The sequence below is a fragment of the Eumetopias jubatus genome, unplaced genomic scaffold, assembly GCF_037043125.1.
Source record: "Eumetopias jubatus isolate StellerSeaLion01/CBP00866 unplaced genomic scaffold, mEumJub1_p1.0 scaffold_6, whole genome shotgun sequence".
In the NCBI taxonomy this organism is placed as follows: domain Eukaryota; kingdom Metazoa; phylum Chordata; class Mammalia; order Carnivora; family Otariidae; genus Eumetopias; species Eumetopias jubatus.
This window is the reverse complement of record NW_028274812.1, coordinates 99,582,643-99,608,229: the sequence shown is the minus strand read 5'-3', so window position 1 is coordinate 99,608,229 and position 25,587 is coordinate 99,582,643. Positions and strand designations below refer to the sequence as shown.

Sequence of the window (25,587 nt, the reverse complement as noted above, 5' to 3'; positions counted from 1 at the left end):
TCATTATTATGATTAAAGTCATTCTATAATTATTTCTCTCTATAGAATATAAAACGGTACCATACTTTTTTAAGAATGTATTTATCCAGGGCTATTTATATGACACATTATATTTAATCAAAATACTTGAATTCAAAAGAAAGTATAAGCTATCTGGTGTCCTGAAAAGGCAGCAAAGTGAATCTCAGGTGACATAATTTTGTTTCTAAGACGTATACGAACTTTGCTTAAAATACTACTTTGCTCATCTGAAAAATAGGAATCAAACTATTTTATTACTATATTTTCCTCATTGGAAAATATTTGTATCACTATTAGCTATAATTATCAATATAAAGGCGTTTTTTTCCCCCAAGAAAACTATATACTTGTCCATTCTCCTTTAACTTGCTTATTCCATTTCAAGCAATGTAATAAGTTTACGGTATTCATATAAACATTTAGAAAGGGTAACAAGAAAAAAAATTCATAGGGGCAATCTAATCATCACCAGCAGCTGTAACCTGTTGCATTCAATGCTGGAACTACAAGATAGCTGCTTTAACCAAATGTTCAAGCATTTAAAAGACTTCTTTTATCTTTTCTTGGGATTCAAAAGCAAATTACAGAGGAAAAGCCTGATGTAGGATACAAATGTGTTTTCTACCACACAGAAAAAGTCTTAACCCATCTCCAATTAGCTTTGACACTTGGGAATTATGAGTCCCCTCACCTCTCAAAAAACTAATCCCATCTCCTAGAGATAGAGATGTCAAGTATTTCACACCACAGGCTTTCCTTTTCTCTATTACGTATCTCTTTTAAGAAGGTATCATTGTAGGTTGTCTTAGTGTACAATGACTGGAATAAACTGGTCTGGTTTTTCGTAAGAGAGTGATCTTATTTTAACCCAACACAATCAATAAAAACTTCAGATTCAGCCTGATTATACGTTTGGTTCAAAAATCATAATTTAGTTGATTGAAAATCATTTAAAATAGTCACAATTCATTTAGATGGTTTGATTGATACACACACACGCAATTCGCTTTGTGCTTCTTAACAGCTACTAGTTTGTGAACGGAAGGAGTCCTCTGATGAGGTGGGAATCAAGTTCTATTTCATTTCTCGAGTTGCAATAGGTTTGTCTATTCCCTTAAGTATATCATCTTAAAGAAGCTTACTTATAGCACATGAGTGGTAAGCTAGCAAAACTTTTTACTGAAGATTCTGCCTAGTCTGAATGATGCTCTACTCTCTTTAATAAGAGAATTTTCCTCATTCATATGGGAAAAGGGTAAAAGCAGAAAGAAGCTTGAAAATGAAGTGTGAGAAGAGAAACGTCGAAGAGACAAAAATAATTAAGACTCCTACAGACTATTCTCTTATAGATAACGCAAACAACATGTGCAAAACTGTAAGAAAACTTGTCTTCCTTTGTTTTCATTGAAACAAATTGTGATTTCTTTTTCTGGCAGTCACTGGGTGCGGAAACCTTAATGATTTGTTTTATATAGATTTTGAAAATTGGTATTTTTCCTTTCTAGTTCCCCGTCATTTTTGCTGAGGGTGTGGTAATGAAAGAATTTTGTCTGGTGACTTTTTCCCTCTTTCCTTCCTTAAAATAAAGTTTATTGCCTTTCCTTTCCCTAGTAAAGGAAAAAAACATATATTATTGAATTTATTTTTTAAAAAAAGAAACCTCAAATGTTGTGTGTTCAAACATTTCTCCCCTCACCGAGAGGCTCGGGAAGAATTTAGTGCTAAATAAATGCTGCCTCCAACCAGGCAAGATAAAACATAAATCATTGCATTGAAACCTCTAACAAGTCTATCTGCTTTTTGAAATGACTGGAAGATGAAAGTGAGGAGTCTCATTTAAGAAGGCCCAGCGGATCAGTTCTGCATTTATATAGCTGTTATCAAAAGCAATTCATTTGGAGATCAAATAGACTGACAGATAGGACAAGCAGGGGAGCACCACTGCCTTCAGGCAGCCCAAAGCCAGAATGACTCCCAAGCACCATCACTAATACTGAGTCTAGTCAATGCTCCTGTATATTACCCTTCCATCCTGGGCCGGCTGCACAGTACTGCACCCTTCTTCCACCCCTTCTTAGTCAGGCAGCTGTAGGGAAAAGAGTGGTAAGAATAATGTTTCCCCACTGGGTCTGGTGGAAAAACCTCTGCGGTGAGCAGACTGGGTTCACCCTCATTTTGGACAAGGGTGAGGACAGTGAAGAGGAATAAAAGCAAAATACAAGAGGGGCTTGCCAAGGGACCTTGGGTTCCATGACCCCTTCCTGGCTGCAGATTATGCTCTGTCCTCTCCAGCCGAGTCTCCCACAGTGGGGCAAGAGGGAAGCATGTCAGTGTAAAGTGACTTTGTACAGGTAGGCATTTTCAAGGCTAGCATGGGAGGGATCTGTTTATCACCTAGGAAGTTGGGGTCTCTAGTCTTAAAGAAAATTTACTGTTTTTTTAATCTCATTCATTTAATCTCATGTTAATTGTTGAAAGTCTGAATAAAACAAAAAGAAAAAAGAAAAAGGAAAGAAAAAGAAAAAGAAAACAAATTGTGAGAGATAACGTCTGTTATCACATATACATATATAGGGGCATAAATGTACATGCATAAATTTATGCGAGATTATACCCTGTTTGCATGCTGTATGTTTGACTTTAATATTAAAAATAAGGATTTTATGCAATTATTTGAAAACAGAGCTTTTATGAATCAAAACCTTTAATTATGGGGATATACCAATATTGATTTAATTAAATTCACATAATTTTGTCAATAGTTTAGGGAATTTGTTGTTGTTTTGGCATATGAGTATAGTATACATTTTGTCTGCATATTTTTCAATAAATTATTTAGTTAAATTTTTATTTTTTAATCACTTATACAAAATATATGTACATTTTCAAGTCTTTTGATAATGATCAAATGGCCATCTATAAAGTTTCTACCAACTGATAGCCACACCAAGAATGCATGGGTATGGTTATTGGACTGTATTTTTGCTAGCATTAAAGGGTCCTCCCACGTACTGAGTATTATCATTTCTTTAAATGTTTGCCAAATGGATGGGCGAAATGTGGCATCACTTTGTTGTTATTTGCATTATTATTGAAATGAATGTTTTCACACGATTACTTGCATGTATTTGTTCTATTGTAAGTATGTTTACTAGTTTTGAGAAGAGTTGGCCATGGTTATTTTTTCCTAAGGAATTTTAAAAGGCTTTTAATTATTAAAATTTGTTTTCTATGTTACCAATAATTTTATCCAGTGACCAGAGCTCTGAGGAAGCATTAAACTAAAAATCTAAAATGGATGTAGTAATGAAATAGATACATTACTGACTTTAAGCCATTGTATCTCTAGCAATGGTTCTAAAGCATCATGTGATCATATAAAACTTAGGTTTTATTTATTTTTTTAAAGATTTATTTATTTACTTGAGGGAGAGTGAGGTGCTCGCGAAGGAATGGGGTGGGTGGGGGGGAGGGGCAAAGGGAGAGGGAGAGAGAATCTTTTTTTTTTTAAGATTTTATTTATTTATTTGAGAGGGAGAGAATGAGAGACAGAGAGCACAAGAGGGAAGAGGGTCAGAGGGAGAAGCAGACTCCCTGCCGAGCAGGGAGCCCGATGCGGAACTCGATCCCGGGACTCCAGGATCATGACCTGAGCCGAAGGCAGTCGCTTAACCAACTGAGCCACCCAGGCGCCCCGAGGGAGAGAGAATCTTAAGAGTTTCTCAGATTCCATGCTGGGAGTGTGGAGAAAGAGGCAGACTTGATCTCATGACCCTGAGATCGTGACCTGAGCTGAGACCAAGAGTCAGAGGTTTAACCAACTGCACCACCCTGGCGCCCCTAAAGCTTAGGTTTTAAAACAGTATTTACATATAGCTTATATGTAAAATACTTACATTTTTTTTCCTGTAAAGTACTTGTTTTTAACTTGCAGTATTTAAGAACGGAATAAAAGAGAAAAAAAATATTGGAAGCTCCATCCTAAATTTGTTTTACACTAAAAACTCCAACCATTTGGATATAGAATATTCAAGAAAAAAACATTAAGCCAACTAATGCCATTAAAGTGAACCCAGAAAAATTTTCTTTCTATAGGACTTAAGTTATCAATCAATCAACAAATATTTACTGAGCACCTACTCTACTTCTGATTGCCTAGGAGAATCATAAATATTTAGAATATTTATTTATAAATATGTAAAAAGCACAGATCTTGCCTTAAGTCTGATTTAAGAAAACAAATTTTTCCTATTCTCATTCTTTCAATATTTTCATCCACTCTGTTATTGAGGCACGCTATTAAGACAGTGACTCCTACTGCATTAGGAGTGGTGGAGAATTCGGTGATACAGGGGACGTGGTCCTTGCTGTCACTATGTTTACAACCTAATTGGGGAAATAGACATTCTATAAAACGCCAACAGTCACTCATCACCTAGGCATGGCCTTGCGTTGTAATGAGGGCAGCATAGACAATCTCAGAAGAGCTCACCGCGGCATGAAAGACCAGAATTAGACACTGTCTGGGCTCTGAAGACTATACAGCATATGAATTGTGGAAGGAAAGAAAGGGAAAATTATACTTATGAAGAAAAAGACAAGTATTCTTTCTTGTAATTTTTTGAACTTCAAAATATAATCCTTTTGCTCCAAGATCCAATAGGCTCAATGACTTTCATCTTTGTGTCCGTGGTGCCTTTCTTTAAGCTTCTGTACCTCCTCCCCCGTAGCACTGAGAGGGGATCTTATAGACAAGTGGACAGAGGGGCTTCATGCTATGACCTCTCCATTCTCCCTACCACAGCGACTATAAAGGTGTATAGCGAGGTAGTTACCATAATGAGGGACTCCATCCTCAATTCCCAAATTATACCCTCACGCTGAATGCAGGGTTGTCATCGCTACAGCTTTTCCTTCCTCCAAAGCCAGGCTCACCCATAGACATATACAACTAGCAAGGATATTATTTGTGGTAGGCTGAATGGTGGCCACTCCAGGGCTATCCGCATCCTAATCCCAGGGACCTGTGAATGTTATCTTACATAGCAAAAGGGACTTGCGTCAGTGATTAGGTTAAGGATCTTGAAATGAGAAGATTACCCAGGACTACCCCGGTGGGCCCTAAATGTGATCACGGGGGTCCGTAGGGAGGCAGGAGATCAGAAAAACTGTAGGAGATGTGAGTCAAGAAATTGGAGTGAAGTAGACCTTAGAGATATGCTTTAAAGATAGAGAAGGGACCATGAGCCAAGCAATACAAGGAGCCACCAGGAGCTGAAAAACGCAAGGAAAACAGATTCTCCCCTAGAAATTCCAGAAGGCTTGATTACGTTTTGATTTTAGCCCAGCGAATCAGGTATCAGACTTGTGACTTCCACAACTTTAAGAGAATAAATTTGGGATGTTTCAAGGCACAACGTTTGTCATAATAGCAGCAATAGAACTCAAGCACATTATTTAAGGTAACTCTCCTAAAATAGCCTTTTCCTGTAATTGTAATTCCAGCTTTAGATAAATTCTTTTAGGCCATGGCTTGAGAAATCTGTAAAAATAAAAATACTCCTCATAGGTATGATATATTTAAACATCATAGAATTATTGTGAATTATAGTGTGAATTATTCTATGAAACTAGAAATTCTGGAAGAAACGGGTCACTGAGCAGGCTAAGTTTCTTGGGAAAGATGTAGAAGGAGTAGACCTAGAGCTTGAAACACATCTGGGATGAGGTCTTCTCATTTGGAGACCGAGATTGGAAGTAATAAAATAGGACAAGGTCAGGGCAAACCCAAAACATTCATGTTAATAATTCCACAGTTTTTCCTCGACTTAGTCCTGCTTTCATGCCCTTTATACATATAATTTATACCCATTTCTAAAGCAAAATACTCTATTTTAATTAATTAGTGCACAAAAATACCAAAAAGGAAGAACAGTTAAGAAATCAAATATATTTAGGTAAGCATCCAAGGACTGTGGATTCTAAATGCAATAATTCAAGTTAAAATTTCTACATTACCATATAAACTTTCTTCTTGCGCACAAGAGAGCATGGCATTATTATTTTTTTTTAAAACTAAATGTAACACCTAATATCTCAGGGGCCAGACCTCTGCTAGGTGAGAATTCCCTCTTTTGGGAAGTGAATGCCCTGTTTCGCCCAACACTTGATTTACATTTTTGGATCTTAAGTACATTAATGCATCTAAGTCGTGTTTTATATTAAAAGTAGAAACTTTTTTTAATGTAATATCAGTTGTTCTTCTGGCACATTCCTAAGTATCTGAAAAGCAAACTCAAATTCCTTTCTGTTGACTTCAGCTGTATCAGAAGAATGTTTTTTAAGCTTAACCAAAGTCAGGGAACGTAGAGGTTAAGAATGCCATTTTTTCAGATATCGATAGTAATGCTTGAGCTGCAACCTCACATGTTTTGGAAGTCTGAACTCAGTCTACGAAGTTGGAGCCAATCGAATTCACTTCCAGATACATCTATAAGTTTATTTAGCTCAAGACCATTTTACAAAAATATAGTCGACAATACTAATAACTCATTACAGTAGAAGAAATTACTATTTTACTGTAATTATAATGATAATATATTAGGGTGACCATCTCATCCTGTTTGGCCTGGGACTTTCTGGGCTGTCCTGGTTTCAGAACTGATAGTCCCATAGCCTGGAAAACCCCCTCGGACTCGGGAAAATCAGGACAAGAGGTGGGCGCCTGGGTGGCTCAGGTGGTTAAGCGTCTGCCTTCAGCTCAGGTCATGATCCCGGGGTCCTGGGATCGAGTCCCGCATCGGGCTCCCGGGTCAGCGGGGAGCCTGCTTCTCCCTCTGACCTTCTCCCCTCTCATGCTGTTTCTCTCTCTCTCTCTCTCAAATAAATGAATAAAATCTTTAAAAAAAAAATCAGGACGAGAGGTTCCACAGGCGGCAAATACCTGACGAAATGTCATTTCAACAATGGTTTACATTAAATAATCTTCTTCTAACATAGAGCAGTAGTTATGATTTTCATTTAAATGTATTCAGTGGAATATACATAAATAGAATATTTTAAGTAGTGGTGGTGTTTTCAAGGTTCATTGTTGGCTCAAATTTTACTTAGTCTTATTTTTACTTCGATCAGCAATCAACGTTCTTTTTTCGTTTTGAAGTTAATCACACTCCTCAGGTTCCAAATCAAGATTTTCTCTGTACACAGTCAGACGCCACCTGTCAAAACCGCAGACGAGCTGGTAATTGTCCACATATTCACACCCAGAATGAAACATCTATATTTCTAATGCTATTTCAAGGCCGTGTATCAGATTTAAGATCTTTATTATCTCTGAGACAGGACAGCATGTAGATAAATGTCCTGATAGTCCAAGCTTTCAAAGAATGTCACCATTTATTCTGCGGATAGGCATCCTTGTGCGGCCACCAGACATGACACCACTAAACGCAATTCCGTTTGCCCGGTTCCCTTCTCCTTCCCCTTTGATCCCCCATCTTCTCTTCTCTCTTTTCTGCTCCCTCTTTCAAATGTTCATTTGAAGATATACTTTTTTTCTGGGATTAAAACAGGGTTGCATTTAAAATTTTCATTCACCAAACAGAAAAATATTTTACCGGAAGGGAATGGTATTAAGGAGAAATGATTTTCTGTGTGCCCCGAGGCCTGGCATAGACAGGATTTGATTTGCTATGTTCAGCTGGAATCTGGATTGATACGCAGAGATGAGAGGGGGTGTTTAATAAAATTTACATTTCATTTTCTCACTTGACACCAGTCTCCTGTCACTCAGGGAACTGATGGGGATGCTGCAAATAACTTTTGTCAGAATCGAGCTGGGGAAACAGACTGGGAAATGAGAAGACAGAGGGAGACAGATAGAAAAGAACAATCTGGCTTGTTTTCACCTAGTGGTTCCAGTGACGGGAGCAAATCCACTGTGGCTTGAGGCCCTGACACCTGGAGGCTTTTCCACAGAGGGAGCCAGCGGTCAACCTGGGAAAGGCACCTGGGAACTGATGGGATCCAGCTGCCGGCAGCAGGCCGCCATGCTGTTGGACAGGAGTCTCTGGACAGAAGGAAGGAGGAGTTAAGTTCTGGAGGACTGGAAGTGATTGATGTCAGCTGAAAAAGAGATCAGGAGATACCAGAGCAAAGACAAGAGAGGAGGACTCAGCTCCCCTTTTATTCAGTGAAACCCTAGTGTCTCTATCGGTTTTCTATTGCTGTGTAACAAATTACCACACATGTAGTTGCTTCAGACAATAACCATAATAAATATTATTCTGTCTTAAAAAAGAAGCAAATCATGCCACGTGTGACAATGTGGATGGACCTGGGGAATATTATCTCAGTGAAAATAAGCCAGACCTGGAAAGATGACTAATGTATGGTCTCACTTATATGTGGAATCTAAAATAGTCATACTCACAGAAGCAAAGCAGAGAATGGTGACGGCCAGAAGCTGGGGGAAAGGGAAAAGGGGAGGTGATGATCAAAGTGTACAAAGTTTCAGTTCTGGAAGAACTCTGAAGATCTATCTATTCAGCGTAGTGCCTATAGCTAAAAATACTGTACTGTATACCTTAGCTTTTCTAAGAGGATAGGTCTTACGTTAAGTGATCTTACCACAAATACTAAAATAATAGTAATAATGATAATAAGGTGGGAAGAAACCTTGGGAGACGATGGATATTTCTTTGGCCTCAATACTGGTGACAGAGTTTCACAGGTGAATACTTATTCTCAGACTTACGGAGTTGTATACATGAAATATGCATACAGCTTTTTACATGTCAATTGCACATCAATAAAATGGTTAAAAAACAAAATACAACACCTGTTTATCAGCTCTCAGTTCTGTAGGTCAAAAGATGGGCACACTCAACTGAATTTTCTTCTTAGGGTCTCACAAGGCCAAAACAAAGATGTTAGCCAGGCTGAGCTTTTATCTAGAGGCTTTGGGAAAGAATCAGACGCTCGGAAGCTCATTCAGGCTGTCAGCAGAGTTCATTTCCTGATGGTCATAGGACTAAGTCCCTGTTTCTATACTAGTTGTTATCTATGGACCACTCATAGCTCTCAGAGACCACTTGGATCCCTTGTCAAGTGGTCTGCTCCATTTTCAAAGCAGCAATGACACACAGACTCCTTCTCATGTTTGGAAAATCTCTGACTTCCTCTTCTACCACCAGCCAGAGAAAACTGTCTTTTTTTTAAAGGATGCATGTGATTAGGTTAGGCCCACCCAAATAAATTTCCCTATTTTATTACTTACTATTTTTTATTATTTTATTTTTTAAAAAGATTTTATTTATTTATTTGAGAGAGAGCGAAAGCGATCACGGAGGGAGGGGGATCACCGAGGCAGAGGGAGAAGCAGACTCGCCACCGAGCGGAGAGCCAGATGCAGGGTTGGATCCCAGGACCCTAAGACCATGACCTGAACCAAAGGCAGACTCTTAACTGACTGACTCACCCAGGTCCCCCTATTTTTTTTAAGATTTTATTTATTTATTTGTCAGAGAGAAAGAGCACAAGCGGGGGGGGGCAGGCAGAGGGAGAAGCAGGCTCCTTGCCAAGCAAGGAGCCTGATGCAGGACTCGATCCCAGGACCCTGGGATCATGACCTGAGCCGAAGGCAGATGTTTAATCAACTGAGCCACCCAGGCATCCTTTTTTAAAAAAAAAAAAAAAAGATTTTATTTATTTATTTGACAGAGAGAGACACAGCGAGAGAGGGAGCACAAGCAGGGGTAGTGGGAGAGGGAGAAGCAGGCTTCCCGCTGATCAGAGAGCCTCATGCCGGGCTCGATCCCAGGACCCTGGGACCCTGACCTGAGCTGAAGGCAGATGCTTAACGACTGAGCCACCCAGGTGCCCCTCAGTTGTCCCTTTTTAAGGCCAAGTGATCAGTAAGCCTAATTAAAACTGCAATATCACTTTTGCCACTTAATTTAACCATGGGTGTGACACCAGGTGACTGAGAAAATGGAGGCCATCTTAAAACTCTGCTTACTATGTGATCCATGGTGCCAGCCCAGGGTAGACACAGGGTTGCTGAGGTTAGCTGGTGGTTCCTGAGAAGTCTGGAGATCCAGAGGGTAGCAAGCAAGGCATAAAGCCAAAGGATATTTATAAATGTATTAATCTGTGTCCTTCTTAAGAAAAAATAAGACATAGAAGTTACAATTACTTGGTATTGATCAGAAAGATAATATCAATGTTAGTTTGGCACATTTCTCAGCATTAAGTCAAAGTGGTTCTTCTTTCACTAGATCTGATGTGACAAGCAAAGGAGGAATCTAAACAGCCTTTGGAAGCACTGGTGGAGGGCTCAGGGGTTTGGACAGAAAATTCAGTCTTGAGCAGTCAGTTAATGGTCTAGAAAGGGTGGGCATGGTGTGTGGTAGGCACATCATCTTGGCCACATGGACTCTCTAACTATGTGGAGGAAGGCATCCGGGGATGAGGGGAGGTCAAAATGGAGCTCTCTAGAGCCCAGAGCCTGGGGAAACTCTTCTTTACTGAGTCTAAAGGCAGTATTGCCTGGGACGCCATATTTCTTTGATACAAACTTTATTTGATAGATGAAGAAATAAGAATATCTAGAGGTCATTTGCTCCATGATATCCCATTATATTTATATATTAGACTAGGAAAGTGGCATTTAACCATGCCTTAAAAATCTCAACAGAGTAGGATATTGAAATAATTGTAATATTTATTGATATTTTTTCTAGGCAATAATTTTTTTCCCCTAATGCCTAATCTCTTCATAAATGGTGGGTATCCCTCCATCTAGCCCAATCACAATCACTTCTACCATTTTTTAAAATATAATTTCACATGTTTAAAATAGTTATTAATTACCCATTCAGGCTTTTATTTCCTGTGTCCAACAACATTATTCATTCTTTGAACAATCCAGATCTGGGATAGGTAACTATTCCAGTCCAATTTATATATTTCCCCTACCCGAAATGTCATCTTTTAAAAAATTTATTTAAATCCTATTTCCTGAAGTCTCACTTAAGTTTTTCTTCCCTTTAAAGCCTTTATTCCCTTATTTCAAAAATTTTTATCCTCTCTTTTCAGTGATTATTCCTAGTATACAAAAAGACTCATCTATGGAGAGAATTTTCAAAGTGTTTAAAATAATGTAGAAAAAAGATCTTATGGTTTTCCAGTCATTCCTAAATAGGAACAAAACAGACTGCTTTCTGACATCTCTTCTAAAACACTAAAGTCAAAAAATATTGGAATGTTGTTTCCCCAGTTTTGCAGAGTAAAGGTTGTGATTCAAATAGTTTATACATAGAAAACCATTTTCTAAGACAAATAGGCTCAGAAAGATACATCCCACTTACCCATATATCAGTTCTCAGTCCTGTAAGTCAAAGGACTGGGAATACTAGGGGATCACAAGATTTGGGATCAGAAACCCAGCTTTCAGCCTTCAGTCTACTGCTTACTGAAAAGGTGTCTTCAGTGACATAAGAGGGAATCAAGGAGAGGAACCATTACAAAAGCCAAGAGAGGAAAGTGGTTCAAGAAAGAAGAGAAAGGTTGGGTTAGATACTCCTGAGATATCATGTAAGATGAAGATAGAGAATTATTCTTTAAAATTGGCAATATGGAAGTTCACTGGGTTTGCCCCAGGAACAGTCCCTGTTCTGTAGATGGGTCAGAAAGCATCCTGGAGCGCCTGGTAGAGTGAACGAAGACTAAAACTAAGGAAGTAATGGATTGTGTGAACAAAACTCTTTTAAACAATGTTGCTGGAGTAAGAGTAGAAAAATGAGAAAGAGAACTGAAGGGGCCTATAGAATCAAAGAATGTTTTCTTTTCCTTTCCTATTTTTTTTTTTTTTAAGTGGGAGTTACTTAACCACGTTGGATAGCCGTGGGAATAAGCCAGTAGAGGGGGAGAGATTGATGATGTTGAAAGAGAGCTGATAATGGAGGCAGTAACATCCTTGGAAACAGAATGATGACACGTGGAAAAGAATACTGGGCGCCTGGGTGGCTCAGTCGTTAAGCGTCTGCCTTCGGCTCAGGTCATGATCCCAGGGTCCTGGGATCGAGGCTCACATCAGGCTCCCTGCTCAGCAGGAAGCCTGCTTCTCCCTCTCCCACTCCCGCTGCTTGTGTTCCCTCTCTCGCTGTGTCTCTCTCTATCAAATAAATAAAAAAATCTTTAAATAAATAAATAAAAATCTTTAAAAAAAAGGAAAGAAAAGAATACTAAAGAGAAAATTTGGTATTACTAGACTTGTAGCCCAAGTTTATAGCACTTCTAGAGTTGTCTAAACTATAGATAAGCATACAGGATTATTTATTCATCCCCAATTTTTAGAAAATTTTGGAGCATCTTATTTCTCAGGCCACACCCATGATTTGCAAATTCAAGCCCACAGTCTTTTTTCTTTCTTCTTTCTTTTCTTTCTTTCTTTCTTTCTTTCTTTCTTTCTTTCTTTCTTTCTTTCTTTCTTTCTTTCTTTCCTTTCTTTCTTTCTTTTCTTTCTTTCTTTTTCTCTTTCTTTCTTTCTTTCTTTCTTTCTTTCTTTCTTTCTTTATTGATGTAGTGTTCCATGATTCATTGTTTGCGTATAACACCTAGTGCTCCATTCAGTATGTGCCCTCTTTAATACCCATCACCAGGCTAACCCAACCCCTCACCCCTCTCCCCCTCTAGAACTCTCAGTTTGTTTCTCAGAGTCCATCGTCTCTCATGGTTCTCCACCTCCGATTCCCCCCCTTCATTTTTCCCTTCCTGCTATCTTTTTTTTTTTTTTAACATATAATGTATGATTTGTTTCAGAGGTACAGGTCTGTGATTCACCAGTCTTACACAATTCACAGTGCTCACCAGAGCACATACCCTCCCCAATGTCTATCACCCAGCCACCCCATCCCCCCCACCCCCCACCACTCCAGCAACCCTCACTTTGTTTCCTGAGATTAAGAATTCCTCATATCAGTGAGATCATATCATACATGTCTTTCTCTGATTGACTTATTTCGCCTAGCATGATACCTTCTAGTTCCATCCACGTCATTGCAAATGGCAAGATATTGTTTTTTGATGGCTGCATAATATTCCATTGTGTATATATATATATATATATATATATGTGTGTGTGTGTATACACACACACACACACACATATATATATATATATATATATATACCACATCTTCTTTATCCATTCATCTATTGATGGACATCTCGGCTCTTTCCACAGTTTGGCTATTGTGGACATTGCTGCTATAAACATTGGGGTGCATGTGCCCCTTTGAATCACATTTGTATCTTTGGGGTAAATACCCAGTAGTGCAATTGCTGGGTCATACAGTAAGCCCACAGTCTTTTTACTTAAGGTTCTATCACAAAACTCTGAGTCTCTGGAATCTGCCTAATAAGTGTGCTGTGATAGCTCAGCCCTTTGTGTTCAGGTCTTAATACAATGTGGTGTGGATTTAGAATAAATTCTTATGGAGCTGGGCTGGAAGAAGTACACAGTATGGCACTGATCTGACAGAGAGAGTCATACCAACTAGTGGGCACTTCTCAATGTTATGGGCATTATGTTGGGTCCACTCATGGCTTAGGGTGAGAATCTGCTTCCACAGTGTTTCCTCCATAAAAGTGATGGGAAGGTGGCTCTTTTATATTTGAACCTTACTAAGAAATGCTGAGTCCATAGCCATATACAGGTTTTCCTTCTAGGCCACTTATACAGTTGGACCTTATGTGGCATGCCCTGTATGACATTCCAGGGATACTGTGGTGAGAATGCAGATTTGTTAGCACTCTAACCATTGTCCACCAAGGAGCATTTCTTTCTTCACTTGGAGACTTTCCTTCCTTTCCCTTTCATTCCTCTTTGGCCTCTCTTTCTGAACCATTTATCATCCACTCTCTACCATCTTTTCCTTCTCCTGTATATATAAGTCTTCCATCAAGAACTAAATGCATTTTCTATAAGCAAGTCCTACTTTTGGATGAGAACTAAAGAGATTGCTAACCTCCGGTCAACCATAAGTTGCAGAAAATATATTTTTTTAATTTATATTAATAGTAAAATGTCATAAAAACACTGAAATACAAAAAAGATAAAATTTGAAGTGCAAACCTACTCCATTCCCTCAAGATAACTATTATTTTCAAAAATTACTGGCCATCTCTCCATAATTTTTCTATATGTAAGTAAACTAGAGGTAAAAGCATAATATACACATTGCTTTGCAATTTGCTTTTTTTTTTTTTTAGCTTAATAGTATATCTTGAATAATTTTCTACATCAGTCATTCTACTGGATGGATGTACCATTACATTGAGGACATTTTAGAAAGAATCAGATACAGTCCAGACAAATTTCCAGTTTTGCCTTGGACCATTGTAGGAGTTTGGCAATTGACTGTTTCTTCATCTATAAAGTATAGATAGAAGTGGCCATTTCCCATATTTTTCAAAAGGAAATTGACTCTCTTTCCCCTTGTTAAAGCCACTAATTTTGAAATAAAATACATGGTGATAATAATAAATGAATCATCATTTTGAGACTGAAATAAGAAAAGAGAGAAACAATTCTTCAAAACCCAGTAAATTCTAGGGGCACCTGGGTGGCTCAGTCGTTAAATGTCTGCCTTCGGCTCAGGTCATGATCCCAGAGTCCTGGGATCGAGCCCCGCATCAGGCTCCCTGCTCAGCGGGGAGCCTGCTTCTCCCTCTCCCACTCCCCCTGCTTGTGTTCCCTCTCTCACTATGTCTCTCTCTGCCAAATACATAAATAAAATCTTTAAAAAAAAAAAAACTCAGTAAATTCTAGAAAGTCCTCCAAATGCATTAAGTGAATCTTCTGTCTCGAAAGATACCAGATTGATGGGCAGAAAATACTCTCTTCTTGAGTTTTTCCAAGCACAGAGAACCCTGGGCTTTTTTCATGTATAAAAATAACAAATGTTAGAAGAATATTTGTAAACACACAAATCTCCATATTCTACCATTTAAGTGTCATTTAACTTTATAAAAATGGTCTATCCCTTTTAAAAGATTACATTCAGGAAATGTGATCTCTCAAATATATCTGCAATTAGTCACCGTGCTATCACATAGGTTGAAATCAACTGTTCTACACTCAGTAGAGTAATTCCTTCTACTTATAGCTCTTTCAAAATTGACACTGAATACATTATAAATTCTGGAAACAAAATATGGAATAAATGCATGAATTTTAAATGACAGAATTAATTAAAATCCTTTACTGTTATTGACATGTACGATTTTATAGAAGCTTGGTTGAATAATATTTGCATGGGATTTACATTCAATTTCCCCATACAAATTTTTGCATAGAGTTTGCATACATTTCAATGTATAGTAATTTCATACATTGGGATTTTAGACTGCTACATGGAAGAGAGCCATTCACTAAGTAATTCTTGAAAGATCTGGGCCTCTTGGTTCTCAGTAGCCTCAATGGGCAACAATATGGGCAAATCTGCTGCGGGACACAACCCTGGTCAGACTGGGTCAGTCTGTCACTCTGAGGGAGACACGAAGTTCTCTCAAAGTCTGGTACCTTCTCTGAACACAACCCCTCAAACTTGAGAGATGGTGGGAACTACCCTAGCTCCCTTCATCCTTCCTTCTTGAGTTTAACATCCAGAAATATTTACAAATGTTTTTTGAACTCTTAATTTTAGTTTGTTCAGTATCTTGGGGGAAAAGAATCCACCATATATAGAAAATCAGAAATGGGAAGCAAAAAGAATTTCTTTGAAATAACAGAAGAACATGACACTTTTCAATTATTTATTTCAACAAAGAATAAAGCCTGTCACTGCTGGGAAATATTTTCTGGGCCATCTGTGTTAATGGTCTGAATAAGTTTACAGTTGGCTGATAGTGGTACTTTATCTAACAAGCTCATCTCCAGACATAAATGAACCAAGAGCTACTGTCTTGGCTTCCAGTATTTACCCAGTTCTCCCATTTTCTGAGGAGAAAAAGAGGACAGGCTTAATTATAGGTTAGAGGATTCTGACTAGACTCTGAAATTCCGTGCCACATGCTAGAGCCCTGTAAGTTACTGCTGTTAAGGCCCAAAGAGTCCATTTTGGCTTCTGGGATCCCAAGAATTGTGAAGGGAGAATTAATCGATTAATTATGGTTGTTCCTAAACAGAGGAATAGGATCAAACTTGCCTCCCAGAAAGATCCATCTTTTGGCACATGGAAGATTGGTAAGAAGTTAGTAAAAGTTGGAAGAAGGGTAAAGAAGGAGTAGATATAACAGATGTTAAATGACTGGGAAGAGTAAGATAGAACAGGGAGTCTGGGTTGACCTTGAGATTTCCAATCAGAGTGCAGTGATGTCGTGTGTTGTGTTAGGGCAAGCATGAGGAGGAGTAGGTTTTAAGTCTGCATTAACTTCTTAGTGGCTGTGGGATAACCTAGTGGAAGTTCTCAGTAGGCAGCTAACTATATGGTGTAGAGCTCAGGAAAGAAATCTGGGCTGGAATTTGTGGTGGTAAAAGAAGTCACCGGAGTGAAAGGGAGAATGTGTAGACAAGCCCACAGAAGTAGTGCTAAGACTGCTATCATTTCATAATTCTCAAAAGCCTTAACTTCTGAAATGCCTTTGTACAAAAAGATTATAGATCTCTGATGGCTCAATGTATGGACTATGGATTGTAAATACAAATAACTTCACAGAAACTACAAAAAATAGATAAAGGACAGGTTATGGGGGGATTAATTAAACTAGAGAAGGCATAATCTGCCCAAGCCAAGTTATTATTTTTTTCTTTATTATATTTTTAAATACTGTTAGTGCCCAAACAAAACACAAAAAGGACTGCAGGAAGCCAGTTTGTACCTCCAGAGTAATTTCTATAGGCCAGATTGCTCATCAATGCCCTTCTTAAACACAGCCTGGATTGAAATTTCTTGGACAACATCAATCTTGATACCTAATTGTTATCTCCCTCAGAATCCAATACCGTGTCACAGAGAAAGCTGCCTCCCTCCTTTCAAGGCAGGTTTAAGGTTTGAGATGTCTATAATACATCTAAAGAATGGATAAAGGGCTGAGAATGTTCCTGAAAACTCATAGTAGGGTAAGACACACTTTCCCATTGATGCCTTGCAGATGATGACTTCCTGCTAGTCCCTACCCACTATGGGACTAGTTCCAGAGCATCATTATTTAAAATTCTGCAACAGAAGCATTTGTTTCCTTTCTCTGTTCTAATTCAAACATAGGAGAGCCTCTGAATCTTTCAGAGATTGGAAAATCCTGATTTATATTTTGGGAAAAGCTGAGAGCAAGTTGTTGCTGGAGATTCTCCTCTCCTCACCTCTGCCATCTTTGTTTTACTCCCTTGGAGCATAAGGCCTTTTGGATCCAGAGCCAAGGGCACAACCAGGCTGCTTAAGGTGTCTACTTTGAACACTGATGAGCATTCTGCAGATGTTTGAATTAGGTGAAACTGCCTTTAGTATCCTTACCTAACTTGATACCAGTTGACCCTCCACTCTGGTCTTCATTAGAACCCCTAGCACACAGCCTGGAGAGGCTGCACATGATATAACCTCTTCCCTCCTTCATTGAGCAGCTGTACACATTATCTTCTCCAAAAATCAATGTTCTGAAAAATGAGTGCACTCATAAACTGCTTGGGCACTTGGTTATCTCTGGTCTCCCCAAATAGTTTTCTTCTAGTTGTAAATTTGACCCAGCTACTAACAGGAAGAACTATTAAAAAAAAAAATGTGACTTTGGTCCATGGACAACTGCCTTCTCCAAACTTACTGTTTTTATATCTTTGTCCTTAATGAAAGTCTCAGCAAAGCCCATGAGCACATCAATATTTATGCGTCCATCACAGCTGTTCCTGAGTAGTTTCCAGGTGTAGGGAATGAGGATAGAATGCCTAGGTAGCACCACAAGAGGCTTTCTTCTCTTGAGCAAGCCCCACACGGCCTCTTTCCTGGCCCAACTGGCTCTGCCCCTGCATCTGCTGCCTCTCTTGTCTGAGGTCTGGACAGAACAGCAACCTCTGATCTTGGCCTGCCAGCTGGTATCTGATCAACTGCTCTTGGGCCTCCTTCCAGTTCCCAGTCTCTTGCAGGTATGCGTGTTGAGCAGGAGAGCCTGGAACACATGCATGTCCCTGGGATGTGACACTGGTAATACTGGGAGCAGGTGCAGCAGCCTCTTCTCGGCAGCCACCCTCCTCTTGGGCAGTGCGCCGGCCCACCTTCCTTCGGGACACTCCATTCAGGGAATGGTGGGGGAGTTGGTTTGGCTTGTCCACAATGACCTTCATCTTCATATCTGTGGGAGAAAAGAAGTTGGGGAAGAAATGGATTTAGTTAGGATCCAACAGTACATTAAAAGGATTATTCACCACGACCAAGTGGGATTTATTCCTGGGCTGCAAGGTTGGTTCAACATCTACAAATCAATCAGTGTGATACAACACATTAATAAAAGAAAGAGCAAGAACCATACGATCCTCTAAATATATGCAGAAAAAGTATTTGACAAAGTACAGCATCCTTTCTTGATTAAACCTCTTCAGAGTGTAGGGATAGAGGGTACATACCTACCTCAATATCATAAAAGCCATCTATGAAAAACCCACAGCGAATATCATTCTCAATGGGGAAAAACTGAGAGCTTTCCCCCTAAGGTCAGGAACACGGCAGGGATGTCCACTATCACCACTGCTATTCAACATAGCACTAGAAGTCCTAGCCTCAGCAATCAGACAATATAAAGCAATAAAAGGCATCCCAATCAAGCAAAGAAGAAGTCAAACTCTCACTCTTTGCAGATGATATGATACTTTATGTGGAAAACCCAAAAGGCTCCATCCCAAAACTGCTAGAACTCATACAGGAATTCAGTAAAGTGGCAGGATATAAAATCATGCACAGAAATCAGTGGCATTTCTACACACCAACAACAAGACAGAAGAAAGAGAAATTAAGGAGTCGATCCCATTTACAACTGCACCCAAAACCGTAAGATACCTAGGAGTCAATCTAACCAAAGAGGCAAAGAATCTGTACTCAGAAAACTATAGAATACTCATGAAAGAAATTGAGGGAGACACACAAAAAATGGAAAAACGTTCCATGCTCATGGATTGGAAGAATAAATATTGCGAAAATGTTTATGCTACCTAGAGCAATCTACACATTTAATGCAATCCCTATCAAAATACCACCAACTTTTTTCAAAGAAATAGAACAAATAATCCTAAAATTTGTATGGAACCAGAAAAGATGCTGAATAGCCAGAGGAATGTTGAAAAAGAAAAGCAAAGCTGGTGGTATCACAATTCCAGACTTCCAGCTCTATTACAAAGCTGTCATCATCAAGACAGTATGGTCCTGGAATAAAAACAGACACACAGATCAATGGAACAGAATAGAGAGCCCAGAAATGGACCCTCAACTAATCTTCAGCAAAGCAGGAAAGAATGTCCAATGGAAAAAAGACAGTCTCTTCAACAAATGGTGTTGGGAAAATTGGACGGCGACATGCAGAAGAATGAAACTGGACCATTTCCTTACACCACACACAAAAATAGACTCAAAATGGATGAAAGACCTAAATGTGAGACAGGACTCCATCAAAATCCTTGAGGAGAACACAGACAGCAACCTCTTCCACCTCAGCCTCAGGAACTTCTTCCTAGACGCATCGCCAAAGGCAAGGGAAGCAAGGGCAAAAACGAACTATTGGGACTTCATCAAGATAAAAGGCTTTTGCACAGCAAAGGAAACAGTCAACAAAACCAAAAGACAACTGACAGAATGGGAGAAGATAATTACAAAGGCATGTCAGATAAAGGGCTATTAAGAACTTATCAAACTCAACACCTAAAGAACAAATAATCCAATCAAGAAATGGGCAGAAGACATGAACAGACATTGCAAAGAAGACACACAAATGGCCAGCAGACACTGGAAAAAGTGTTCGACATCACTTGGCATCAGGGAAATACAAATTGAAACTCGATGAGATACCACCTCCCACCAGTCAGAATGGCTATAATTAACAAGTCAGGAAACAACAGATGTTGGCGGGGATGTGGAGAAAGGGGAACCCTCCTACACTGTTGGTGGGAATGCAAGCATGATCCCAGGACTCTGGGATCATGAACTGAGTTGAAGGCAGAGGCTTAATGACTGAGCCACCCGGGCACCCCTTGAGCGTCCAACTCTTGACCTCAGCTCAGGCCTTGATCTCAGGGCCCTGCATTGGGCTCCACTTAATAAACAAACAAACAAACAAACAAATATTAAAATTTGATAATATCACTTCCCCAAAAATACTTTTTATAATGTGGCTAAGTCAACAAGGATTTCTCCTTATAAGCATAATGGCTTAAATACAAAAACCAGACCACAGTCTGGTCAACTCACATTTGTATTAAGAAATTTGAGCTCTAGGGGCGCCTATGTGGCTCAGTCGGTTAAGCATCTGCCTTCATCTCAAGTCATGATCTCAGGGTCCTGGGATTGAGCCCCACACTGGGCTCCCTGCTCAGCGGGGTCTGCTTCTCCCCCACCCCCTACTCTCTCTGTCTCTCTATAATAAATAAATAAAATCTTTAAAAAAAAGAAATTTGAATCTAAAAGCTAGTCTTAACACTGTGGTTTTTATGAAAAATTCACAATTTGATTATCTTTGATTCTATAAAATATGAATTTAAAGAGATAACATAAACATATCAATAAACATGTATCCATATAAGTGTGTACATATATGGTTGTATAATAGTGGAAGGAGAGAAGGACCACTAGACTGGAGTCACAAAATCAGGGTTCAATCCCCCTTCCCTCCTAGCTGGCTCTGTGACTTTCATCCTGTCTTTTAGCCTCTCTGGACATCAGTTGTATAATTTCATATTACTCTCAGGTACTACTTTACAATTTACTAAAATGTATTTCATTTTAGCAGTCTTGTTTTAATTACAGTTTTCTTCCCTTGACATTTCATTTGCATTTTATTTTCCTATTCAACAGAATGAATATTCAACTCAGAAGAGTACAACATTGGTACCGCTACGGTAAACAGATGATCTGGGCACTTTTGCCCTAATCCATCTCAATTCTTTGCAGGATATATTATATAAACCATAACACTTCTAGCCTTTTAAAATGTGATCATGCCATATGTGAATGAGCTAACTAACCTATCATATTATTGGGTAATAAATAAAGATGAACTAGAGCTATATCGAGTTCTACTGATGCAGTTAAGTAAAACCTACTAAAACAGATGTTTATGACATTAAATATACAAGAGATGGTCCCTAGAAGCAACACAGCAAAGCAGCTAAAAGTACATACAGGCTTGGAATCAAACAAGTGTTGTTAGATTTCCTGCTTGGTCCCCTACTCGCTGAACACATGTGCGGATTGTACTTACTCTGCATGTGCTTCAGTTTCCTCATCTGTAAAACAGTTATATTGATAGTACCCACCTCATAAGATTGTTTGAAGGTTAAATAAAATGAATCACGCTAAGCACCACCCAGAATCTCTGATGTGATAGATTGGATAAATAATAATCATAATTCAGATCACTAATGCTCAGAGAGTACTCATCCCCAACAGGCACCGTTCTTTATGCTTTACATTCATTCACTCACTTAATCTTCACAGCCACCCCAGAAGGCTAGTCCCATTACTGTCCTCACTTTACAGATGGAGAACCAAAGGTACAGAGTGTGGAGTTACTTGCCCCAAGTCACAAAGCCTCCGAGTGTAGATATGAGATTGGAATTTAGCTAGCCTGGTCTTTACCATCTAACATAATTACCTAATAATTATGTTAATTCCACATGCATCTTTTTTGACTCTGTCTACAGTTTATCTTAATAAAAAATGTACCCTAAATTAATAGCCCCGTAGATATCTTTATCTCACACAGATAGAAACATTATACAAATTCACATTAAAATGAACAAGCAAGCACAATCCACAAGAAAGACCCCAGATGTCTAACTTAGGAGTATCTTTTTTCCCAAGATTGCTTATATTTTGTATATACATTCCATTCTCACCAATTTTCTTAAACGTCAGCTCTTAGATTTGCATTTATTTGCCAAATATCTTGGTTGTTGAGGGTTTGAAACATTTTCATTCTGAAGTTTCAAAATGCCTCAGATTCAATATCTCAAAAGAATGAACTTGTCAAATTTTTCTCAAATTCTACTCTTTTCTCTACTCTATTTCATTCATGTAATCCCTTTTCGGGTGCTCAAACTAGGTTGCAGGAGGAATCATTCTGAGCCTCTGGAGATTCTTCATTGGAGAACTCATCTATTTTCTCACTGGTTTATTAGTTAATTAATTAATTAATTTCTGAGCACCTACTATGTGGTAGGCCTAGAAATACAGCGATGAACAAGCAGCAGTCCTAATATCATGGAGTTTATGCTCTAATAGTGGAGACAGACATAAATTACAAAATGCATGGAGCCTGTGCTAGGTCTTATGATAACACAGGTCCTGGGAGCATGTCCCCTGCTATCCAGGGGCTCCAGGAAACAGACCTCTAAGCTGATTTAGGTGAGAGCCCTATAGTGAGTATGTACAGCGAGTGTGCAAGTAAAATACTAGGGAAGACAAAAGAAGAATTACTTAACACTGCCTGAAAGCTTAGGAAGACTTCACAAAGGAGATGACTCAAGTTTTGAGGCATAACATGGTGGGAAGACATTCTAATATACAGTATGGCATATGCAAAAGCAGGGTGGCAAAAACAGACAAGATAATTGGGGACTCTGAAAATAGCTCCAGACACTGAGAATTGAGGTTGTATATACAGATGTGGATGTGTACGTAGGGTGGGGAGTGGTAAAAGAAAAAAAGTTATCATACTTGATAGAGGCCATAAATAAATAAGGGGGTCTTGAAAACTCTACTAAGGAGTCTGGAATTTATATCACAGAAGATGAGGTGGTGGTTTTAGAATAGGGCAGTGACATATTATTTTCATCTTGGGAAGAAGAGCCTTTCTATAACGAAGACAGTGAACAGTGGGGGAGTGAAGGAGGTCAGCTGAAAGGCTACTGCAATAGTCTGAGCAAAACATAATAAAGAACAGTAGGCCAGAGTCAAAGATGTTGAAGAGCCAAGCAGAGAGATTCTGAGTACGAGATGTAACAGTGGTGGGGAAGAGAAGAAGGCTAATATTTATTGAACATCTAGGTATGGGTCAAGGACTTAAGATCTATCCCCATTTATAGATGAGAGATTAGAAGACAGAAGAGACCTTGAAATCTAGAGAAAGTAAAACAGAATGCATTTCTATTGCATGAGGAAAAAACACAAAACATTCCTTGGTGCACATGAAAATAAACCCATTGAAAATAAAAATATTCCTCTTGGGCTGTATTACTGGTGGCTGTCCAAGTTCCTGGTGACTGTAGGTGCTAATGAGTTTTTCTTGAAGGAATGCTGTAAATATAAGGATGTGAATATATTTTACATTTCCTCCCAAGAAATTATAGCTTTCTTGAAAACATGGGTTTGCTCTTACTCTGCTTTTATCTTCTGTTGAAATTATCTCACTGTTAACTGAACACTGATTTTAGTTTCCTTTTCTGTTAAGAAAGTGGGAAGCTTTTCCAGATGACGTATATGAAAAGGCACTTCACAGTAACAAAGACCCTAATTTCAAATTCTCGCTAGTGCTCACTCTGTGTGTGTGCATGCGTATGTGTGCGTGTGCATGTGTGCACTCGCACGTGACCTCAGAGCAGGTGGTTAAGAGTACAAGTTTTGGAATGGGACAAACTATTGAACCTATGTCTGGGTTTACTAGAAAAACGAATTGACCCTTTGAATTGCAGTTTTCTTATTAGTGATATGGGATAATTTGGTCTGCTATTTCCTAAAACTGTCATGAAAGCAGATGAGTTACAACATGTTTTGGCACCTTGTAAACTATGAAGGACCCTATAAAGCTCAGCTCTTGTGTTGTGGTTGTGTTATTATTGTGATGATGACGATAACTTGAGGAAGACACAAAAGAACCATTCATTTGAGTATTTCATGAAAATTTAATGTACATACTGGCTTACACATTACAAGCATTTTTTTCAAAAAAATATACCCTTTTCTAACTTTGCCGTCTTAAAGTATCTATGATCCGAGTGTCCAGATCCAATTCCTTTCAAGTACTTTATAGATACATAGTGCTTAGTCTCCAGCTGCATCCTTCTCTGAGTCCAAAAGTCTCAGCTCTTCCCCCTAATTACCCCATCTCTCAACTGTAAGAATTATCTTAAAATACCCTAGCGCTGAAATCTTTTTTCATCCTATCTTTCAACACTCTCTGTCTTTTATTCATCTCCCCAAATGCCTTACTTCCTTCAGAAAATACTTCCTCACGCATTTCTTATTGTCACAACACATTGTGTATTGAGGGATGTATCAATTTATTTTTATAAACATTAAGATATTATGATTCGATTTAAGAAACAGTTTTATTGGGGCACCTGGGTGGCTCAGATGGTTAAGCATCTGCCTTTGGCTCAGGTCATGATTCCCAGGTCCTGGGATAGAGCCCCATGTCCGGCTCCCAGCTCTGCGGGGAGTCTGCTTCTCCCTCTCCCTCTGTCTCTCCCCCTGTTTGTGCTCTCTCTGTCTCTGTCACTCTCTCAAATGAATAAATAGAATCTTTAAAAAAACAGTTTTATTAAATTATAGTTTTTTTTTTTAACAAATGAAAAGGAACTCAAGATTGTTCTGTTAAAGACGCCCTTACTCATTTGTGTTCCAGTACGTGTCTTTTGAAGAGGAACAGGCTAATTATTGAAAATAACACTTAAATAGCAATTATAGCAATTATCACATGTTGGGCACTAATTATACATATATGTAATTTAATACTTACAACAACCCCCTGAAGCAAGTGCTATTATTATCTCCCTTTTAGAAGGGAGGCCATTGAGGTACAGAGAGGTTAAGTAACTTCCTAAGACCACATGCAAAGTAGTGGCAGATCTTACTTACTTGACAGAGTTCAAAATTCTTGGCTCCAGAGTCTGTACTTTAAGCACCACACAATACAGTGTAGAGTTAAGGATAGCAGCAGGAAGTTGAGAAGAATGTTGGGTTGGATACACGCATGGGAATATGGCATGCATGCAAAAGTCATCTTTCATGGGCCTTACAGTGAAAACAAATGTTGAGAACCATCTTAAACTCCTTGCGGGGGTGGGGGGCGGCGGCGGGGAAGGAGGCTGTGGCAATACTGTCTTCAACATTGCCCATGTCTGCTTTCCTTATAGCTCACTTCCAAATTCCTTAACCACTCTTTTATATGTAACGTAAATGCTGATTTATTAACCTGTATATTATCTCCTCTCTCAGTTTCCCAAGAGTTGTTCTGATGTGCATTAGCAGACAGTGATCATGTCTGTATCATACTCTTAACAGACAGTATTGGGGCAAAGGGTACCAATTTCTTACCTCAATTTCATCTAATAATGAAGGGGAAGTGAGGTGAGAAAAGGGGGGTAACGAC

General features: G+C 38.9%; 1 protein-coding gene across 1 annotated transcript in view; it reads right to left on the bottom strand.

Moving 5' to 3' along the window:
- Positions 1-17,911: 17,911 nt before the first annotated feature.
- PKHD1 (PKHD1 ciliary IPT domain containing fibrocystin/polyductin) overlaps positions 17,912-25,587 on the bottom strand; it is a 465,684-nt gene continuing 458,008 nt past the window's right edge. The window contains 1 exon segment of the mRNA XM_028097676.2: positions 17,912-18,366. Coding sequence (XP_027953477.2) covers positions 17,912-18,366 — 455 coding nt within the window.